Source organism: Balaenoptera musculus, chromosome 3, assembly GCF_009873245.2.
Source record: "Balaenoptera musculus isolate JJ_BM4_2016_0621 chromosome 3, mBalMus1.pri.v3, whole genome shotgun sequence".
NCBI classification, from domain to species: domain Eukaryota; kingdom Metazoa; phylum Chordata; class Mammalia; order Artiodactyla; family Balaenopteridae; genus Balaenoptera; species Balaenoptera musculus.
In genome coordinates, this window is record NC_045787.1 from 110,745,763 (window position 1) to 110,767,574 (window position 21,812).

Here is a 21,812-nt window from a genome sequence, read left to right on the forward strand (position 1 = left end):
AGCCCCTTCACTAACACCTTTATGCCACCAACAAGGCTGATAATCCACTGACAACTCAACAGGAAGGATAGCATTCAGCCTACCTGCTTAGGTGTTCAAATGGCTAAATCTTGGGCTAAGGGACATGTTCTAAACTTACATCATTCTTCATCTTGTGTACACATACAGTTCTTACTCATCCTGTTTTTTGAAGGTAGTGACTTTTAACAATAGTAACCAAGAAAAAGGCATCAAGACTCTAGTTGTAAAGTCCTCAATATTCAGAATACTTTAATAATAATAAAAACATTCTGGTTCACTCAAGAACTGCACTGCCTAACATGAGTCTGATGAATACTCTTCCTACAATGTCACCAAAATTCTTTCACCAATCCAGCTTTAATATCTTTTTCCAGACTATATTCTCTAGCAGGCCTAGTGACACCCAACTTCTGCTACTAGTTCCAGACTGAGCACACTGCTTTCTCCCTCACCTTGGCATCCCTCCACCCCAACCAAATCCAACTTGACCTTTGAAACCAAGTTCTTCATGGAACCTTTCCTAGACCCTTCCAGCTCTGCAGCCCCCATTTGCTCACTAATGTTCTGTCTCAGAACATTTTTATTATTCATTTCCTCCCAGCAGTATTTATCTTTGCCTCCTAAGCTACACCAAAATCTCCTACGAAGGCAACTATGTCTTATACTTCCTACAAAGAAGCCAGGAGCTACACTTCAGGGATTTAACCATTTCATGTGCTTACCCTTTACTTGCAATCTTCTCCCTTATTCCCTTCTGGTTTTCATACAAATCCAGACAATTGAAGATTATCACCTTTTTAAAGCACAAGCAACTCATAAGGAGAACATTTATTTGGTACCTTCCCATTTCAATGTATACTGAGCTTTATAAAAATAATCAGAAACATCTTCAAATGGAACTGGTGGCAACCAAAAGTTAAGCTTTGAAAGATGAGATTCTGACGGATGTGGATAAGGTAAAGGCTGTGCTCAGATCAAAGGGTCTGCTGCTCTCTTTCCCTGTGGAAACCACTTCGTCTCCCTGTTCAAACTGCCGTATTAAGAGCCTAGGCAGGACTTCCCCGGTGGCACAGTGGATAAGAATCCGCCTGCCAATGCAGGGGACACAGGTTCGATCCCTGGTCCAGGAAGATCCCACATGCCGTGGAGCAACTAAGCCCGCGCGCCACAACTACTGAGCCTGCGCTCTAGAGCCCGCACGCCACAACTACTGAAGCCCGCGTGCCTAGAGCCCGTGCTCCACAACAAGAGAAGCCACCACAATGAGAAGCCCACGCACCACAACAAAGAGTAGCCCCCGCAAGCCGCAACCAGAGAAAGCCCGCACGATGCAACGAAGACCCAACGCAGCCAAAAAAAAAAAAAATCACGTGGTTTAGAGTATCGGCCTGCCCTGAGTCATGTGCCTATAGTGACTCACTGACTCACTCCAGCTAGTTCCAGACTAAGTTCAGAATTACCATGACACCATGTTACAGAGCTGCAGTCCTAGCAGTCTACCAAGTTACAATATAGATCTTGCATAATCAATTCCAGCAGCTGATGTGTTCAAACAGTTGTAGAATAAACAAATCACAGCTATAATGCCACTTCAGGGATCTGTAACCTAAAGGGATGCCTCTGTGAATCTTTGGAAAAATATACAAACTGTAAAGCAATACCTACTTTGTATATTAAAAGCAGATTTATGAAGGCGAGCTAATAAAATATAACAGCACCTCAAAAGAGGTTAAGAATTATTAGAAACTGTTTGAGAGCGCACATCCTTAATCCGTGACAATGTTAGGGAGAAAGTAATAAGCTAACATTCAGAAGGCGGCTGGTTTACTTTCGATCACAAGTGACCCAGAGAATCAATGAAAAGCTGAGAAGCCAAAGGACAGTCACAGAGGAGTCTTCATCACCAAGAGCACCACACTGCAGGTAGCTACTATTTCCAACTTACCCAAGACAAGGTAGGCACTAAGAGGCAGAGGCAGGACTCCAGCCTCAGTTTGACTTCATGCTACAGCATTAGCTCAGAATAGTGGGAAATGAGAGGGCAGACAGGAGAGAGTGTGTCTTTGAACACAGGTTTGCTATTATGGATAATGGGAAAGGGCCACTCACTTTCCTTGGACAAGGTGAGAGCCTGGAAAACTCTTGGTAGACATATTAAAGAAACAGAATATAACAGGGAAGAGGGAAGAGGGAAAAGGGTAGGAAAGTGTTGCAGCCAGTTTGAAGGGCCTCTTAATATGCCTATGATTTATTTGGGTACATAATGTCCACAAATTGCCTATTTTCTCTTGGATGAGCTGTCAGATTTCTGTTAAACATGAGAGTTTAAGATTATCAGGAATTTTTGTTTGTTTAAAGACAAGGACCAATGTCTACAAAGTCAAGAAGAGAACAAAATTTTAAACTACTATATTGTCTGTCCACTCAATCTTACATATTCAGAAAGATCCCAGTATCCTTTAAATATGGGTAGTGATGATATTTAGTCCTGTAATTGTAACAATTCTTGGGGGTTACAGATCAACAGCTAATAGTAATAGGCTCCCGCTTCCTATAAGCTGATACTTCCTTTCCAAACTAAATAGAGCATATGCTAACAATCCTGAACTTTCAGGAAAGATTTGTTTGTTATGATATTGCTAGGGATATACTTGAGGTAGTTAAACTTTTGGCAAGAGTTGACCATTGGGAAATAGCAGAACTGAGACACTCCAGCTAGGAGTGAATGCTGCTACCTTCCCCACTAAAACCAGAACAAATGGAAAAACAAGCTTACTTCCTGAGTAAAGGGAATCAGGGATCCAGAAGTAGTCGAAGGTTTGCAATCTTTTTCTGTGAAGAGCCAGAGTAAATATTTTAGGCTTTTTGGTCAAATACAGTCTTTGTGTGTCTATTTTTTAACAATCCTTTAAAAATGTAAAAACCATTTTTAAGTCACAGACTGCAAAAACAGGTTGTAGGCTGGATTTCACCCACACACAGGCTGTAGTTTGCTATCTCTGGTACAGACAACAAATGGGGATTTATGTGAGACAGCACATGGAACTTTATTATAAAGGTAGATTTGGGACAAATAAGAGTTGAAGTAAAAGCAAACTACTTTCAAGTAATAAGCTGAGCAAGAAGAGCTCACAGTAAACATGAAGAGAACACATTAAGGCTACATGTGAATATAGTTAATTCTAACTGGGAAAGTAAGTAAAAAAGGAACACAAGGAGGAAAGAAAAAAAATTAGAAGACAATTAGAACAGACAGAGTCTACCAGAACCTTACTGTTATGTCGCAGCCTCCAGTGAGCTAGGACATGAACTGCCTGCAACTCTTTTCTAACTAAACAACCATACGTAAATTTAACTTTTAATATCAAGTGAAGTGAAACATTTAAATACACAAAAAGCAAACCACTTACTACCTACTATGTAACTTACTTTTTATTGAAAGTATCTTGCATTCGTGACTGATGCTTTCTGGGTAACGCCATACATTTTAACATTAAAGGTTAAATTATTTTTTACATGCAAGTAGTGTTTATGGTTTTCCCCACATAGGATTACTGATTATAAAAAGATGACACACCACATGGGTTAAGTGTCTCTTTTAATAGAAAAGCCAGCAAACTGTCTAATTCTGTTTCCTCCCAAACCACAAACTGAGTAGTAAATGAGCCTCTAGCCAACATATTCAAAGCTGAGAGGATTAAAAATGAAAAAACAAGTCCTCAGATCCAATTAAGGGAGCCCTGCTACATACAGGCTAATCAATACCAGTGGACTCCAGGAAGCTGGAAGACATTCTGATAACCCCACTCTGATAACATTTACCTCAATTAGCCTTTTTCCAGTTTCTAAATCATGAATAAAGATAATACGTTCTTAATTCTATTTCAGAAAATTTTTTTGCAAGTTGTTTTATTTACAATGCCAACTTTTAAAAGTCACTAAACTAAAGTTAACTGGACAATAAACTAGGCATAAATTGCTTTACAAAAAGAGGGAAAGCCCAAAATGCCTCTTTCTATAGAGAACCCACAGTTGAGTTTTATTCAGAGCAAAGAAAAAAGAACTTTTGATCATACTAGAAGAAACTGAGCCATAAGTTTGGAATCTGTACTGAAACTACACATGCAATGACGACAACATTCTGCTAATACAACTGATTTGCTGCTGCATTTGTGGACTGTTTTTCTAATATTAACAATTATAAACAAAGCAGTGCAACTAGTATTTGGAACAATCCTTACAGTGTTACAGCATCAGACACAAAATTTCACTTCTCCTCACACCACTGGTTCTCTTTGCGTACCTAGAAGAAGAGACAAATATAAGGAAGTACCTTAAGTAGTCTTTTCTAAGACTACTATCTAATGATTCATCAATAGCCTGTGAGGTGGGTCAGAAGGAAATAGATAGAAAACCAGAAAAACCCAGTTAACAGTAGGCTTCCAGGTTACCATTCTTTCTCTCCCCAGTTTTTTATTGTGCCCTGCTGAAATTACCAAGAAAAGCAAAGACAATGGGCAATTACAGCTTAAGTCACCAGAGGTGACCTGCGTCAACAAAATCATTCTGATCTGTTCATTTCTTCCCCATTCACTAAGTTGCTCTGAAGTAGCCTGGCACATAATCCATAGGGCCTGCTCTTCTGAAGTCAAATACTGATGGCTTACATGTAAGGTCCCCGGTGCCAAAACTAGTAACTGCTAAGGAACAAATATCAAACAGCACCTTTGGATGAAAACTAATTGTTCTTATGCTTATAAAAGAACAGTATCATCTAAGTGCTTAGACTAAGAGACAGACCAGAATATTTTTAGCATATAGAAGGTACCTATTTTCCCTCAAGTAAAGTCAAGACTCCTTGATATAAATACCTCTTTTCCTAGCATGCTATGGGTTTTAGTCTCTCTTGAAAAGCATTTGATCAAGAACAAGCTGTTAGCCACCTACCTGGGCTTCCTCTTCTTCAGTAAAATCATTTTTGATATTGAATGTCTTTCGAATCTCCTCAGGAGTTTTCCCCTTGATCATATTGGCAACAGTCTTGCAAGTAACATCAAGCAAACCTTTGATGTCTAAGTAGTTTGCTGCCTGTAAAGTAATTGTTGTTTTCATTAAAGTATACTTGATGCTTTAAATTAAATCCAAAGTCAGTGACTAACAATCCATATCTAACTTAGCTTAAAATACTAGTTAATTTTAAGAAATTAAATGAATAAATAAATCAGACAAATTCTTCTGTGAAAGATTGTTGTATGTCCCATTCTTTGTTATACCTCTGTAATACTGAGTCCTTGTGCTACATTCAGCAAACTACACTACCTCAAATGTTAAAGAATGGCCACTACTGGCAGTTGTGTACGCGTGCACACACACAAACACAAGTTTGTGTTTGACAAAAATATTTAAAGAATTCAGTGATTTTCCTGGTGGTCCAGTGGTTAGGACTCTACGATCTCACTGCCAAGGGCCCAGGTTCAATCCCTGGTCGGGGAACTAAGATCCCATAAGTAGTTATAGCATTACATTTTACTGACCTTCTGATTCAACTTTTGGTTTCTTTGATTTTCTCTATTGTTTTCCTGTTTTCTATTTTACTGGTTTCTGCTCTTACCTTTACTACTCCCTTTCTTTGGGATGAAATGCATCTTTCATTAGTTTCTTAAGGTAAAAGCTTAGACTGCTGATTTGAAACTTTTCTTTTTTCTTTTTTTTTTAAATATATTTATTTATTTTATTTTTGGCTGCATTGGGTCTTTGCTGCTACACGTGGGCTTTCTCTAGTTGCAGCGAGTGGGGGCTACTCTTCGTTGCACTGCGTGGGCTTCTCATTGTGGTGGCTTCTCTTGTTGTGGAACACAGGCTCTAGGCGCGTGGGCTTCAGTAGCTGTGGCACGAGCGCTCAGTAGTTGTGGCTCACGGGCTCCAGAGCACAGGCTCAGTAGTTGTGGTGCATGGGCTTAGTTGCTCCGCGGCATGTGGGATCTTCCCAGACCAGGGATCAAACCCGTGTTCCCTGCATTGGCAGGTGGATTCTTAACTACTGTGCCACCAGGGAAGCCCCCTTCTTTACTAATATAGGTGTTTAGGGCTATCAATTTCCCTCTAAATGCTACTTTAGCTTCATCTCACAGATTTTCCTTTCGTATGTTGTGTTTCATTTCCATTCAGTTTAAAATACTAACTTTTCTTTTGATTTCTTTGTTGACTCACGGGTTACTAAGAAATGTGTTACTTAGTTTTCAAATATTTGCAGATTTTCCAGATAGATTTCTGTTACTGATTTCTCATTTCATTCCACTGTGATTAGAAAACATATTTTGTGTGACTTGAATCCTTTCAAATGAGACTTTTTTGTTTGTTTTGTTTTGCTTTGGCTGTGCCACGCAGCATGTGGGATCTTAGTTCCCCAACCAGATATTGAACCTGCACCCCCTGCAATGGAAGCACGGGAGTCTTAACCACTGGACCACCAGGGAAGTTCCCGTGACTTGTTTTAAGGCCCACAACATGTCTATCTTGGAAGTATACACTTGAAAAGAATATGAATTCTGCTGTCATTAGTCTTCTACATCCTTATGATTCTCTGTCTACTTGTTTTATCAATTATTTAGAGACAGGTTTTGAAATCTCTAACTATGATTGTGGATTTGCCTACTTATCCTTTAGAGTTCTATTGGTTTTTGTTTCACTTTCTGGAAGCTCTGCTTTTAGGTAGAAAAACATTTAGGATTCTTATGTCCTCTTAATAATGAATAGACCACTTTATCATTATGCAATGACCCTCCTTAATCCTGGTAATATTCTTCGCTCTGAAATGTACTTTAATATAGTCACCCCAGTTTTCTTTTGGTTATTATTGTTAGCATAATATTATCTTATTCCACCCTTTAAACCTAATTGTGTCTTTATATTTAAAGTGAGTTTTTCGTAGACAGAATAGCTAACTCTTTCTTTTCTATCCAATGTGATGACCTCTAACCTTTAATTGTGGTGTTTAGACTGTTTACATTTAATGTGGTTATTGATACATGGATTTAAATATAGCATTGCAGAGTTTAGAGTTAAAATTCAGTATCAATGAATTTAACAAATTTAACTCCATGAAAAGTGCTAAAGGTATGGACTAGAAATATCTTATACTATGCATTAAAAACATACCAGTATAAGCTCAAAAAGTGTTCCTTGGTCAACTTTCAGGAACTCTTGATCCCACACAGGGATGTCATCTGTCCGCTTTTCTTTGTTCTCATCATCCTCAGGAGGAGGAGGATCATCCTTGTGGTGGGTGCACCACTGAATGACCTACAACAGCAAAAGTTCATTCCTATATGGCATTTTATAACAAGGTACTTCGTTCCACTGCTGGGGCAATGTTATTCCTACATGGGGCTGAGAACTAACTGTAAGTCAACTTGAATAATAAAGTTAGTAGCCCAGCTTGAAAAGCACAACCCTAGAGTTCATGGAAGATCTTAGATAACAGAGAACCATGAAGACAGATTACTATACTTGACCATACTAAAGAGCTCCTGTGCAAAAAAACACATTAAGTTAGACAGGACAATGACTGGGAAATACCTGCAACATGTACATGCCAGCAATGCATTACCTTATAAAATATAAAATCTTAAAAATCTCTACACAGAAATGGGCTAAAGATATGAACAGGCAATTTACAAAATAAATCTGAATATGAATAGTCAAAAAGGAGGAAATGCTCAGCCTCATTAAATGCAAAATTAACACTACAGATACTACTTTAGACTGTACCCCCAAAAGATAAATAAAAATCAAGATGTCGATACTAGTCATTGGCAACAGTGTGAGGATAACATGAACTTTTCTACTGTAGAGTGTAAATTGGTATAATCCCTTTGAAAAGTAACCTAGGAGTACCTAGGGAAGCTGAATATGTGCATACACTATCACCAAGCAATTCTAAACACCCTAGACACGTGCACAACACTATCCAGTATAAGAATAATGCAGGAAAAGCCCAAAGTTCCCTTAGTAGTGGAATGAACACATTAAAGTTTCCAGAAGCTGATTAGCTAGACTGTGCACCATCTTATAGACCACAATCTACACTGAAAGTGTTAAGTTACAGAATCTAGGTGGTAGGAAAATGGGTGTTTGCTGTATAATTTAACTTTTCTGTATGATTAAATTTTTTTTAATATTATAATGTTGGGGGAATAAACAATGCTGAGAGAAAATGGGAGAACTGAGAAATTATACTACCAGGATACAAAAAAGGGAAAGAACTACTTCTAGAAGAAAAAGCCAAGCATAAAGGGCTTTAATTAAGTAGCTTTTTAAGAAGTATTCCAGTAGTATACGAAAGAAACCAATTAGTAACATAATGGCATTTAAAAAGTCTTAAAAGGCTAAGTAGGGTTTCCCTGGTGGTGCAGTGGTTAAGAATCCGCCTGCCAATGCAGGGGACATGGGCTAGAGCCCTGGTCCAGGAAGATCCCACATGCCACGGAGCAACTAAGCCCGTGCGCCACGACTACTAAGCCTCCACTCGAGAGCCCATGAGCCACAACTACTGAAGCCCACGCGCCTAGAGCCCGTGCTCCACAACAAGAGAAGCCTCCACAATGAGAAGCCTGCACACCACAACGAAGAGTAGCCCCCGCTCGCCGCAACTAGAGAAAGCCCGCGCACAGCAAGGAAGACCCAACACAGCTAAAACTAAATAAAATAAAATAAATTAATTTTTTTTAAAAAAGCTTTTAAAAAAAAAGGCTACGTAAGAAATTAATGCCGATGGGAGTTTCTGGTCAGATGAGAGACAAGGAAGGGAAATTTTACTTTACACTTTTACAGTTTTGGGGTCATATAATCAGTAAATATACTTAAGTTTAAATATTGGTAAGTAATAATCCAAATAGATTGGAAAAAAATTATTCTAAGTGGCCCTGTATCACCCAACCCATTAACTCTAACCTCTACTTCCTTGCCTGTTCATTATGATCTAGCCACCACACTAGCCTCCCTGCCTTACCTCAAAAGACAGGACATGCTCTTATCTTAGGGTCACTGCACTTACTCCCATTGCCCAGAGCTTTCTTCCCCCACATATTCATGTCTTTGTCCAAAGATCCACTTCTCACAGTAAGGCATTTCCTGACCATCTTTATTTTACAAATAGCCAACTCCCCCCTACCATCCCACTTACACTCCACAGCTTTTCCATCTGACATATTTGTGTTGTATGCTTCCCACACACCTTCAGAATGTAAACTACCTAAGAACAGATCTTGTCTCTTTAGTTCACTGCTGTACCTCCAGCACCTAAAAAATGACTGGAATTTGAATGAATGCAAGTAAAAGTCCTTTTAGAAGCATTTAATATTAGCATAAGATAGAATGTTAATTTGCAACACAAAACCCAGAAGTCAGAAAGGAGATCTAACTAGATAAAATACAAAGCTGTGAATTGACCTAAGACAAGCAAAGTGGTAAAAACTACATAAAGAACTCCTATAAAAAGCCTATTAAGACTACAAAATGGATGAACCTTGAAAACATTATGCTAAGCGAAATAAGCCAGACACAAAAGAATATCCTATGATCCCATTTTTATAAGATAGCCCAGTATAGTCAAATTCACAGAGACAGAATACAGAATAGTGGTTACAAGGGGCTTTTTACCCAGACTAGGGATAGTAAAAAGATTGGTAATAGCCAATCATGGTAAGAATATGGAAAAATATGCAGTGCAGCTGTATCTCATGCCAGGGTCAAGAGAAAGCATAAAATGCAACTGCGTACGGTCAATGACTCTGAAAATTCCTTAGGAAGGGGCCAACTGGAACCGACTGTTCCCATCTCTAAGCCTAGCCAGTTTTCCCCGCAATGTGGAAACTGGCTGCTGTTTCTTCAGAAGAGTATTCAGTTAAACAGCTGGCTCTATTAAGGAGCCATATGCTCTGAAACACTAAAATCCTATTCAATGTAGAGGGCTGGGGAATTCCCAGGTGGTCCAGTGGTTAGGACTCGGTGCTTTCACTGCCATGGGCCCAGGTTCAATCCCTGGTCGGGGAACTAAGATCCCTGCGAGCCGCGCGCAGTGCAGCCAAAACAATAATAATATGTAGAGGGCTGTTTATGCTTAGACACAGGGTAAGGCGATCAACTAAAAAAACAAGAAACAAACCAAAAAAAGCACATATCTTGTTCTCAAACTCCTTTTTTTAATATTTTTTTTATTTTTGGCTGCATTGGGTCTTCGTTGCTGTATGCGGGCTTTCTCTACTTGTGGCGAGCAGGGGCTACTCTTCGTTGTGGTGCACGGGCTTCTCATTGTGGTGGCTTCCCTTGTTGCGGAGCACAGGCTCTAGGCACGTGAGCTCAGTAGTTGTGGCTCGCAAGCTCTAGAGCACAGGCTCAGTAGCTGTGGCGCACGGGCTTAGTTGCTCCGCAGCATGTGGGATCTTCCTGGACCAGGGCTCGAACCCGTGTCCCCTGCATTGGCAGGCGGATTATTAACCACTGACCACCAGGGAAGTCCCTCAAACTCCCTTTGAGGCATACCCATTCAGCAGACAAGCAATACAAAAAAATTTCCCTTTTTGCTAAGCACATACCATTATATTTCAATAATTTAAATGTGCTAATGAAAAAGACTAGACAACTTAAATATTCACAGGGCCTGGTTAAACTAAAATAAATATCTTAGTCATAATCTTACTATATAGCTATTGGTTTTGTTTTGTTTTGTTTTTAAGGAAGCTATCTATATATCAATATAGAAATATCACCAGGATATTGTTAATGAGAAAAGGGATACATATATATATATATATATATATATATATATAAAAGGGTATAGTTGCTACCTTACCTTTTTTAATATTGCTGCATTAACATTTGGCAAGGGGACTGGATCATCATCTCCTTCATCATCCATTCCCAAATCTAAGTAAACCAAAAGAGAGTTGCCATTATTTTCTAGCCCCATTATAACAACCAGGCTGTTTCAAACAAGTAACTTGTAAGACATGTTATCTGAAAGACTATAAAAGTACTTTACTAAGAATAGTTCTCTTGAAAGTATTTAAAACTGGCGGTTCCTAGCAACAGCTCCATGAACCACCCAAAACTATATAAAAATGTGTGAGAAGACAAATACAGGATTATATAAAAAGAGTTCTTCATTAGGAGGAAAAGTGATTTAATAAGTGGGCTTGAGATAACTGGGTAACCACCTGGGAAAAAATTAAAGCCAGACGCTTACCCTTCCTCTTTATACCAAACTCTAGATGGACTGCACTTAGGAAAATAAAACAATGTGAGGTATTGCAGAAGTAAAAGAATCTCAATCTATTAAAATCTGAAGCCCAAAAATGTATACACACACACACACACACACACACACACACACCAGATCGTGCAGCCACTGACAAAAAACAAGGCAGGCAGCTCCGTACATACTGGTATGATTTCAAGATTAAAGTTTTTAAAAGCCAGGTATAAAAGATAAATGTTACCTGAATAAAAATGGGAATATACTTATATTTATATTTAAAATATCTTCAAAAGGATATACAACAAATTGTTAATATTATGTCTAAGGTAGTTAATGAGAACATGGGTTGAGAGACTTAGTTTCAACATATACCCTTTGGTGTTATTCATCACATACATACTACTTATAATTTTGAATATATAGGTTTCTCTAATAAAAAGTCCTAACTTTTAGACTATCAAAGTGGTTGCTGAGCTCCAAAGAGAAAACTTAAAATCCGTATGTTACTTAAAGATTCTAAATAAGAGTATTTTTCAAACCAAATGGGTCCATCCTTCAGTTTCTACAGGACTAAAAAAGAGCTGCCAGGGCTTCCCTGGTGGCACAGTGGTTGAGAATCTGCCTGCCGAAGCAGGGGACACGGGTTCGAGCCCTGGTCTGGGAAGATCCCACATGCCACGGAGCGACTAGGCCCGTGAGCCACAACTACTGAGCCTGCGCGTCTGGAGCCTGTGCTCCGCAACGGGAGAGGCCGCGACAGTGAGAGGCCCGCGCACCGCGATGAAGAGTGGCCCCCGCTCGCCGCAACTGGAGAAAGCCCTCGCACAGAAACGAAGACCCAACACAGCCAAAAATAAATAAATAAATAAAATTTAAAAAAAAAATTTAAAAAAAAAAAAGAGCTGCCAAAGAAACTTATGTAACAGAAGTACCAAGATCAGAGGTCAAAAGTACTGCATTGCTCTACTGGTTGTAGCACAGCACCAGTTATGCTGACACGGTTAAGTGCTGAGTCATACATTTGAGTCCCTAATGTATAGCTGTGCTAGGCAGGGAAGAATCAGCAATGAATACAGGAGGATGGGAGGAACTGTTGCAATTTTAGATAGAGTTGCTCAGGATACCTCACAGAGAAGATGACATTTTAATTAAAATCCTAAAGGAGAGAACACCTAAGCAGAGGAAATGGCAAATGCAAAGGCCTTCTGATAGTGTCCGAAAAACACTAAGGAATCTAGTGTTACAAGAGCAGAGCTAGCCAGGTTGAAAGGAGATGACAGGGCCCTAACAGGGCCTTCTGCAATTTGGCTACTATATTGGTAAGAGATAACAGAGAGCAGGAGGGGAAAGAGGGAAACCAATTATGGGGCTAGCAATGATCCAGGCAAGTACAAGTGGCTTGTACAAGGTATATAGCTATGGAAGAAGAAATAGTGCAATTCTGTATGCATTTTGAAGTGAGAGGCAACAGTATTTGCCAATAGATGGAAAGCAGAATGTGAAAGGAGTTAGTGACGGCTAAGGCTTATAACATGAGGAACCAGATGGATGGAGCTGCCATTGGAGTTGCCACTAATTGACATGGGGAAGGTTGTCAGAGAACTTGTTTTAGAGGGCAGGGAATCAAGAATTCTAGTTTGGGGACTTCCCTAGTGGCGCAGTGGTTAAGAATCCGCCTGCCAGTGCAGGGGACACAGGTTCGAGCCCTGGTCCGGGAAGATCCCACATGCCGCGGAGCAACTAAGCCCGTGCGCCACAACTACTGAGCCCGCGCGCCACAACTACTGAAGCCCACGCACCTAGAGCCCGTGCTCTGCAACGAGAAGCCACCACAATGAGAAGCCTGTGCACCACAACGAAGAGTAGCCCCCGCTTGCCGCAACTAGAGAAAGCTCGCACGCAGCAACGAAGACCCAACGCAGCCAAAAATAAATTAAAAAAAAGAAAAGAATTCTAGTTTAATAAGTTTGAGATGTCTATTAGATATTCAATGGTAGACCAAGAAGTTAAATATGCAAGTCTAAAAATCAAAAGAGATTAGAACTGTAGGTAAGTTTGGGAAATGATGTATAAATGATTTATAACACTATGAGACTAGCTGAGGTAACCAAGGGAATGACTGAGTATTGATCCAGTGAAGAGGTACAATGATTAAGCAAACTCCGCGGAACTGAAGGCTTTAAAGATGGGGAGACAGGTTGTGAGTGAGCTAAGTATTAAGTATCCTGAAAGCCAAATGTAGAAGGGACTGATCTACTGTCAAAGGTTATCAATAAGTCTAGATGAGAAATGAAACAATGCACTTGACAACATGGAGATCAATGAGTTTAACAAGCTTCTCCAGTGGAGTGGTAAAGATGAGAGTATATTCAAAAAGTATCCTATTTTCCTGTATGGGTACATTCACTCATCTCCCCTCTATTCCTCCCCACCAATGCCTTTACCTGATCCCATCTCTGCTGACAGTAAAACTATAAAATTACAATATTTCAATTTGGATCAAGCCACTTATGCTTTTCTTGAACTAGTATGAAATATTTTTAACTCAGACGGGAGAAAAAGAAGTTATTCTATGGAAAATGCATGTGTTTGGGGAATGAACAGATTAGAGGAAATGAAATACAGAAGACCAGCTTGTTTAGATACAAATGTTATTTGGAAGAAGGCTTAAGTCACATTAAAAATAAGGGCCTTACAGTTGTAAAGGATCACTTCTCTAGCATTTAAACCGAGGATTTGAAATGGTTTTTGCTTTTAGACTGAATGCACAAGTACCAACAGTCATTCCTTTAAGCTATTTAGTTTCAAGGACTTCTGAAAGACACCTGTATCCTGATACCACAACCTGGACCTGAAGAAATGAGTCAATCCATGTGTACACATGCCAAGATTTTCACTTCTGATTGTCCACTGATTAGAAGATTTTATTTCAATACACTCCAGTCTTCAAGAGGCTAGAATTCTATATAAACCACTGGTACTTAAGATAAAGCCATTCACCTCTGATGCCCAAAGCTATGGAAGGAAAGAAACATTTTAACTGTTGCTATCTATCATCCACTTGCTTCAGTGATCAAAGTTGGCAGAAAACCTTCAAGCAGCCCTATGTTCCTACACTAGCAAATGCTTCTTTGAAGCAGCACAAGAGAGATTAGTGTGCCAGGCACCAACTATGATGAAATAAAGCAAGTATTCAGGCAGCAATTTTGTTATCAGTTTCTACATCTTCTAGATAAAGCCTTACTCACCTGCCTTTAGGGACACCTGGATAACTTTCACGCTCTTTTATCAGTGACCATACTATAGTTCTTCATTCAACACGTACTTGATGAACAGTGACTGTGGGATGTACCAAGGGGTTTACAACTTAATAGAAGTAATCTATGTAAGTTACCAGGGTGCAGGACTGTAAGTGCCACATAACTGGTGTCAATTACCAAAAACAACTTTATGTTCGGCTTTTATTTTCTATTAGAAAACAGGAAAAAAACCAAAAAGAAAACCGAAAAGAATACGTTCAGCTTTTATTTTCTATTAGAAAACAGAAGACAAACCTTCTGCAGCTCAGCTTCTGCCTCTACCACACCTAATACTTGCTGTTAGAAGTCTTCTAACTTATTATCCCTGAAATCCTAAGTGACCAGTCTGCAGTATATGAATCTGATAATCACTCTGGTCACTTCAAAATGCCTCCCTTTTCCCTTGGCTTCCTACTCCACATATTCTCCACTTCTGACTTCACTCTTAACAGCCCATCCTGCCCCAATATGGCCACCTGCCAAGCTCAAGCTCATTTACTCCGACAGATATATATATATATATATATATATATATACACACTCCTATAACACACCATACAAAGTCAGTCTATCTCTAGCAGCCTACAACTCAGGGACCAAGATCCACATACTCAACTGACTAGCAGCTTATTTATTACAAAGATCTTTTGAGGGACTCTCTAACATACACAACATGTTCAAGCTCAAAGTCATTTTCTTTCCATTCCCCTCAAACTTGTTCCTCAGCTCTATCAACTACAAGTATCACAATCGCAACCCCAACTAAAAACCTCAATTTTTTTTTTTAAACACATCCTGTTTACTTTACCTCAGAATGATCTCCCAAAACATCTTAATTTTACTAGATTTGAAATATCACCTCACTAGTACTACACACTGCACTCTCTCCACAAGCCTAAAGAATAACATCAGCCAAGAAGTTCCCATAGCACCACTTGGCACAATTTTATTAATGCACTAATTATACCATGTGACCGTTAGCCTTGTTTGGTGTCTATCTCCCTGCCTAGTTTAAAAATCCTTCAAGAGCAAAGACCACTTCTCACTTACCTTCTTTTCACCAGCACCAGGACTTATTCTTTGCCCGCCTTTCTGCTCTCACTGAACACTGACTACTATATCTCCCGCTAATGCTTGGCATATAACTCTTTAATTAAATATCTATAAGCTACAGATAAACAAAAACTTTTGATATTTGAGTGCACTCAGCCCTCCATATCTGCAGGTCCCACATCCTTGGATTCAAACCGTGGATAGAAAGTATTAAAAAATAAAAATTTTTAAATTCCAGAAAGTTCCAAAAAGCTAAACTTGAATTTACATAGCATTTATGGTGTTATTAGGCATAAATACTAGAGATAATTTAAAGTATAAGGGAGAATATATGTAGGTTATAGGCAAATACTACACCATTTTATATAAGTGATTTGAGTATCCATGGATTTTGGTATCCCTAAGGGATCCTGGAACCAATCCCCTGCAGATATGGAGACAAATGTACTGAAGAACATTCTTATTACTACTGTTTTTTTCCCACCAATTCTAGAAACTGATTTGTATGTCTCCATATACTACTAATGTCTACCAACCCACCGATAATACTAATTAGAGATCCAGGGCTTCCCTGGTGGCGCAGTGGTTAAGAATCCGCCTGCCAACGCAGGGGACATGGGTTTGAGCCCTGGTCCAGAAAGAGCCCACATGCCGCGGAGCAACTCAGCCTGTGCGCCACAACTACTGAGCCTGCGCTCTAGAGCCCGCGAGCCACAACTTCTGAAGCCTGTGCGCCGAGAGCCCGTGCTCCGCAACAAGAGAAGCCCCCGCAATGAGAAGCCCGCGCACCGCAAGGAAAAGTAGCCCCCACTCGCCGCAACTAGAGAAAGCCCGCGCAAAGCAACGAAGACCCAACTCAGCCAAAAATTAATTAATTAATTTTTTTTTAAAAAAAAGAGAGATCCATGTTAACTAGTAAAAGTTTCAAAACGTTTCAGGACCTGTTTTCTTGCCTTCCTTCTTTGATGCACTGCATATATGCTTTGCAGCAGTTTCAGAGGAATGACAAAACAGACAAAACGGAAGACTTGGTTAAAAAAAAAAAAAAAAGAACGAAACAGACATCTACTCAGTTTACAATCTACTCAGCTTACTCCCGCTGTTGAAACAAGGTGTTCTATTTAGCTACCATATATAAGGTATCTCTTTTCCAAAGGCTTTAGTTTTTGTCATTAGAAATTATGAATGCAAATTTACTTGAAAGAGAAATGGGCCATTGTCTGAGGCTTGGAAATCATTTCAGTATTAGCTTATGGTATTATCTACCTAATAAGGGAAAAAACTCAGTAATTCAGAAAATGCAGAAAATACTGACCTGTACCAAAAAAAATGCAGTTAATACTTTAAAGAAAAAAAAGTAAACTTTACCCCTTCATACCCCTGAGAGTTTTCTGACAGATTGTTACTTCTGTAGATTTGATGTTCACAGGTTATATCAAGCTACTCATTTCTTTGCCTTTCCCCGACCCATGTTTTCTAATAAACTTACCTTCCAACATGGTCTTAATAGTCACAGATTGTTTCGCAATTTCCACATCAACTTCAAATATCTCTCCATCAGAACTCTGCAACTTAATTGAAGGCATCTAAAAAAAGGTATTATATTGAATTTGAAATTTAAGAGATATTACTTCTATACAAACTACATTTCAAACTACAGTCTGTTAGACACCTTCTAACTTATTAACCGTAAAACCCTAAGGACCTATAGTATATAACCCTATAAAACACTAAGTGATTATTCACAGGCTAGCACACAAGTGTTTCTATAAAAATTTTGTCAAAGTGTAACTCCTAGGAACAGAAGCTTTTAAAGCCTGCCCTACTGAATTCATTACTAGTGTAAGTTTTAGAATTAACACTTCATATTTTTGATGCAAAATGTATCTAAAATGGACTTATTCTTTGCCCGCCTTTCTGCTCTCACTGAACACTGACTACTCCACCTGCAAACCTGAGGGAGGTGAGTCCAAAATAAACAAAGCTACCAGATAAGACAGTAATTTTCCCCCAGTGAGACTTACCAGTGAAAAATGAGTTCAGATCCAAAGAGTAGGTCAGGATATACTTATTTATGTTTGGATCAATGCAAGACCATACACAAAAGAATAAAATATTTTAAGGATAAGCAGATGTTGTAAACCTAGTAAATTTCAGAGTCCTTTTTACCTTTCATTACTGACTGTCCAGGTGTCCAAGTTTGAGATCTCCTGCCAAAGTCCTCATAGTAATAACCTATTACTTGCGCCAAAAATGTATTTATTAACTCAGATTAATTATGAGTCATGAGGAAAAATACACCTCTTACATAAAAGCTAATTAAGCAATTAACTTCGAAAGACTTGAGTTTGGGCAAAAAAACCAAAACATACAAACAAAAAAACACCTCTTTAAAATTAAATGTTCTAAGCTTCTAAGCCAGCAATTTCTTACCATATTCAGATTCTTGGGGGAGTGGCACAGGGGAGGGGGGAACGGCAACAATACCTGACTGTAAAAATTCAAAACCTCTTTAAATTTCAAGTATAGATTTTTTAAAGGTCCATCATAATCCTGTGATGTCGCTATAACTTAAAAACATAGAATTTGGCATTTAAAACACTGATTGAACCTGTTTTAGGTCCCAAGACTTAAGACCCATTAAATCAGCTAAAATATTCATTCTGCTTTCCCCAGACAACTGTCTCCATTTCCCAAACGACAAGCTGTTAAGGCAAGGAAGCAAAAAGGTAAAGCTGTTTTAAAACCAGCCATTGAAATATCCAGCTCTCAGCCATCCATGGGTGGAGAGAATCAGATTTCATTTTACAGTTCACAAATATGTCTGCTTTTCCGTGATGCTCAGTACTTGCCAATAATGCAGTTGTCCTGCTCCATGGAGAAAGACCCAGAGCAGAGGACCTTCTCTGTGACAAGGCAATAACAAAAGGTATCCCCAAAAGAAATATTTTAACGTGAGCTCAATTTTTAATTACGAAACATTCTATGTTCTTTTTATGTTCCACAGTACTGGAGTGAACATTATAGAATCAAGAGTCTGGCAACACAGTTGATAAAATTACTTTTAAGCAAGACGAACATTTCATATTTCAAATAACTTTTGATAAACAGCAAGCTCTGCTTAGTCATAGTCAAATTCGTCTATTAGGTTACTCCTACGGGAGCTGAGATCTTAATAAATAGCAGAGAAACAATCGGTTAATCTGTAATTCGATGCACTTTGTAACGCTAAACTTGGTACTCAAAGACAACTTTTTTAGTGTTATACAGCTGGAATTCAGAGCAAAATTTTCGTATAATGATGGGTGAAATTTTGTTTGACATGCTTTCAAGACCATTCCTTCAATTCCTTATGCTCCAGTACTTGTAAATCACTCTGAGTGGGTTCTATCAACACCATAAAGGAAAAAACCTGTTTTAAGTGACCCGAAATTCCGACACCTCTTTTTAGAGGGTAGAGTGAAATCTGCATTGCTCTATGACACAGAAACATTCTACTGTAACGCTCTGGTTAAAAATTCATGACCCAAAATCTAAACCTGAAGTCTCCATTAAAAAGTAAACCGAAGCAGGTGAATGTCCTATCCCTTCAAAAACCAGGCACCTCGAGTTAGGAGTTAGTGCACCTAAAAGCCACACCACTATGACGATGGCATCTGCTATTACAACAAAGGTTTCAGCAAGCCCATGCTGTGGCAAAGTAATGGGAGAGAAATATTCCGAAGGAGCAGGCGGCTCTCTGCCAAGATTCGGACCCAGCACAGTTAGCCAAGACCGGTGACTAGCGACGCTAGATACAGGGGCAAGAAAAGGATGGGTGCCAAGAATCCAGCGCTCCCGGACAACCACCGCCACGCTTCCTCCGGACACCAAAACAACAAACACGGACACACGCCCACGCTCACGACAGCCCCGGGAACTCCATTAAAAGCCCCGCCGCCACCCTCGCCCTGGGTGCCAGTGGCTGGCAGGCTCAACGCCAAGCGAGGCCCCCGGCCCCAGCCTGGGCCCTCAGCCGAGCTCCGCCACGGCTGACGGTCGCCCCGTGCAGAGAAGGCCTAATCTCGGGTTCGGCTCGCACCTTCTCCCGCCCGCCCGCCCGGGCACCCATGGGGCGCCGTGAAGACGCGAAGCTAGAGGAGGCCTCGCCGAGTCGAGGGGCGGGGTGGGAGAACAGGGCCGACAACGGGTTCCAAAGAGCCTGAGGGAAGGCCAGGCCCAGGTGCCTCCCGCCTCCAGCAGGGCCAAAGCACCAGCGGTGCGGCCACCAGCTCGCAATCCGCGGCGCCACCGCCCCTCCCAGCTCCGTCGGCGGCTACTCACGGTGTTAGGATTCAAGGAGATGGCTGGCCAGAAGCTGATGAGAGCAGGGCGGCGTCTGCAAAAAGAAATACAGAAAAGCGGAGAACAAGGCCAACACTACGAAGCGGCGCGGCGTCTGCCTTTATACGAGCGGGCGCAGGCGCCGAGGACCCTGGCGCCCGTCACGTCACAGAGCCGGCGGGGCTGGCCGCCGAGATCGCCTGACGGCAGGCGGAGGCAGGCCGGGCGGGCCACGCGGAGACGCGGCGGGGCGGGGCGAGGCGAGGCGCGGCGGGCCTTGATTCTCACCCCCTCCCTCGGAAGCTCGGCTCAGTCTCCTCAAAGCGGGAACGGAGGACTGGCTGTGGTACTCCACGGCCTGCGAGGGTCCTTCAGGCGGGGGCTGTCCTAAGCTGAATTAAAGACCCCAGACCTGAAAAGCCTGGAAGCCGTGGGCGAAGGAGGGGGAGGAGGAGGAAGGGGGGAGGAAGGGAGGAGGAAGGGAGAGGGAGGGGGAGGAGGGAGAGAGGGATGTTCCCCGGCGTGTGTGTTGAGGGTGGTGTTTGGGAGGGGCTACGGCTCCCTTTCAGGACGGGGAAACTGGGACTCCGAGAAAGAATGGGAGCTGGCCTTTCCAGTCAGCGCTGTGAGCTTCTGCTCAGGGTCTCAGTATCCTCCCCTGAACCTAATAGGAGTTAGCTCACTCTCCACAATAATCCATGCGGTGAAGTATCGTTACCCTTTTTTATTTGTGAGGGAACAGGTTCAGAACGGTTCAGTGGCAGAGCAAGGATTTTTTGGTACTCTGAACCCCTATTGCCTATCGTTGACTTCTGAACAGGCCTCCAGTCCAAAGTAACCATTGTTGCAGAGAAACCCCAAGTGTAGAGAGGAGGCCTCTCTCTGCCAGTGAATATCCATTCATTCAGCAGAAGTGTATTGGGGATGGGGGTGGGGGCGTGGAGGGGAGCGGGGCGGTGAAGAGCCACCGGGCGAGATTCTGCAGCGAACCAGGCAGCCAGAATCCAGCCTGCACAGAACTCTTGTATGGGATGCTTCCTGAGGGCTGTGTGATAGTCTCCCTAGGATGAAGCCAACCATTAAGGGAAAGGGGTTAGTCTGAAAATACCCCCCCCCGCCCTCCCCCCATCCTCTCCAGTCAGAGACTTTGACCAGCTCTACCCTGCTCTGCTTAGGGAACATCGCCACCCCTCCCTAGGAGACGAAGGCGCCAGGCTCAGCTAACCAACAGGCACGTGATGGTATTCTTGACGCCAAAGAAACAAAAGACACTTCCACACAGGGCCCCCTAAAGAAATCAGAGGCCTACAGCTCTTCTGGGAAGGGACTGGGCAGGGAGGCCAAGCAGCTCCTTGGGTTACCAGGTCTTTGTCTACTAGCTGTGGTATCCAGTGTCTGCCAGGTGCCATAGCTGATGACAGGAAGATGAAAGGACCTACAGCTCTCAGACTTTGTCTCACAACACCGCCCTGCCCTCAGCAGCTCAAGCTTCAGGTCTCCTCCTCAAGACCCACTGGAGCCCCTTTGCTCCCCTGCCTATGGCATACAAGGTGGCACCTTGTAAAGTCTTGTTGAGCGTCGTAAGCAGTGCCACATCACACATCTAGCCTGAGGATCTAGCACGGGGCCTAGCATAAACTAGGTGTATGTTTTTTCCACACGTCTGTGGTCCCCCAATATTAGAGTCACCAAGAGATTCTTGTTTTTAAAAAGCATATTTTATTTACTCATGCAGCTATTGTACGCATAGATTATCTCAGGAAAGATACACAAGTAATTGTTGGCCTCAGGGGAGGGGCACTAGGTGACTGGAGAAGAGGGTTGGGGTGATTTTTCACTTTATACCCTTTCTACCTTTT

At 41.3% G+C, this 21,812-nt stretch overlaps 1 protein-coding gene across 3 annotated transcripts; it reads right to left on the reverse strand.

The window, feature by feature from the left end:
- Positions 1 to 3,431: 3,431 nt before the first annotated feature.
- On the reverse strand, positions 3,432 to 20,108 carry SKP1 (S-phase kinase associated protein 1). Of its 3 annotated transcripts, none has more exons than XM_036846261.1 (7): positions 19,954 to 20,100; positions 17,800 to 17,865; positions 17,120 to 17,216; positions 10,874 to 10,947; positions 7,180 to 7,323; positions 4,969 to 5,109; positions 3,436 to 4,324 (listed from the first exon to the last, which is right to left on the reverse strand). In XM_036846261.1, the coding sequence occupies exons 3-7, from the start codon at positions 17,214 to 17,216 to the stop codon at positions 4,289 to 4,291; spliced, it is 492 nt and encodes a 163-aa protein (XP_036702156.1). In that variant the 5' UTR covers positions 17,800 to 17,865; positions 19,954 to 20,100; the 3' UTR covers positions 3,436 to 4,288. The 3 variants fall into 3 exon arrangements, with proteins under 3 accessions (XP_036702154.1, XP_036702156.1, XP_036702155.1); XM_036846260.1 differs by having other exon boundaries at positions 17,800 to 17,871; positions 19,954 to 20,099; XM_036846259.1 differs by lacking the exon at positions 17,800 to 17,865 and having other exon boundaries at positions 3,432 to 4,324; positions 19,954 to 20,108.
- Positions 20,109 to 21,812: the final 1,704 nt, after the last annotated feature.

Coding starts and splice junctions, on each gene's coding strand:
- SKP1 (XM_036846259.1), bottom strand. CDS start 17,216: ATGCCTTCAATTAAGTTGCAGAGTTCTGATGGAGAGATATTTGAAGTT. Junction 10,948..17,119: donor TATTAAGACCATGTTGGAAG/GTAAGTTTATTA, acceptor TGGTTTACTTAG/ATTTGGGAATGGATGATGAA. Junction 4,325..4,968: donor CTGAAGAAGAGGAAGCCCAG/GTAGGTGGCTAA, acceptor CTCTTCTTCTAG/GTACGCAAAGAGAACCAGTG.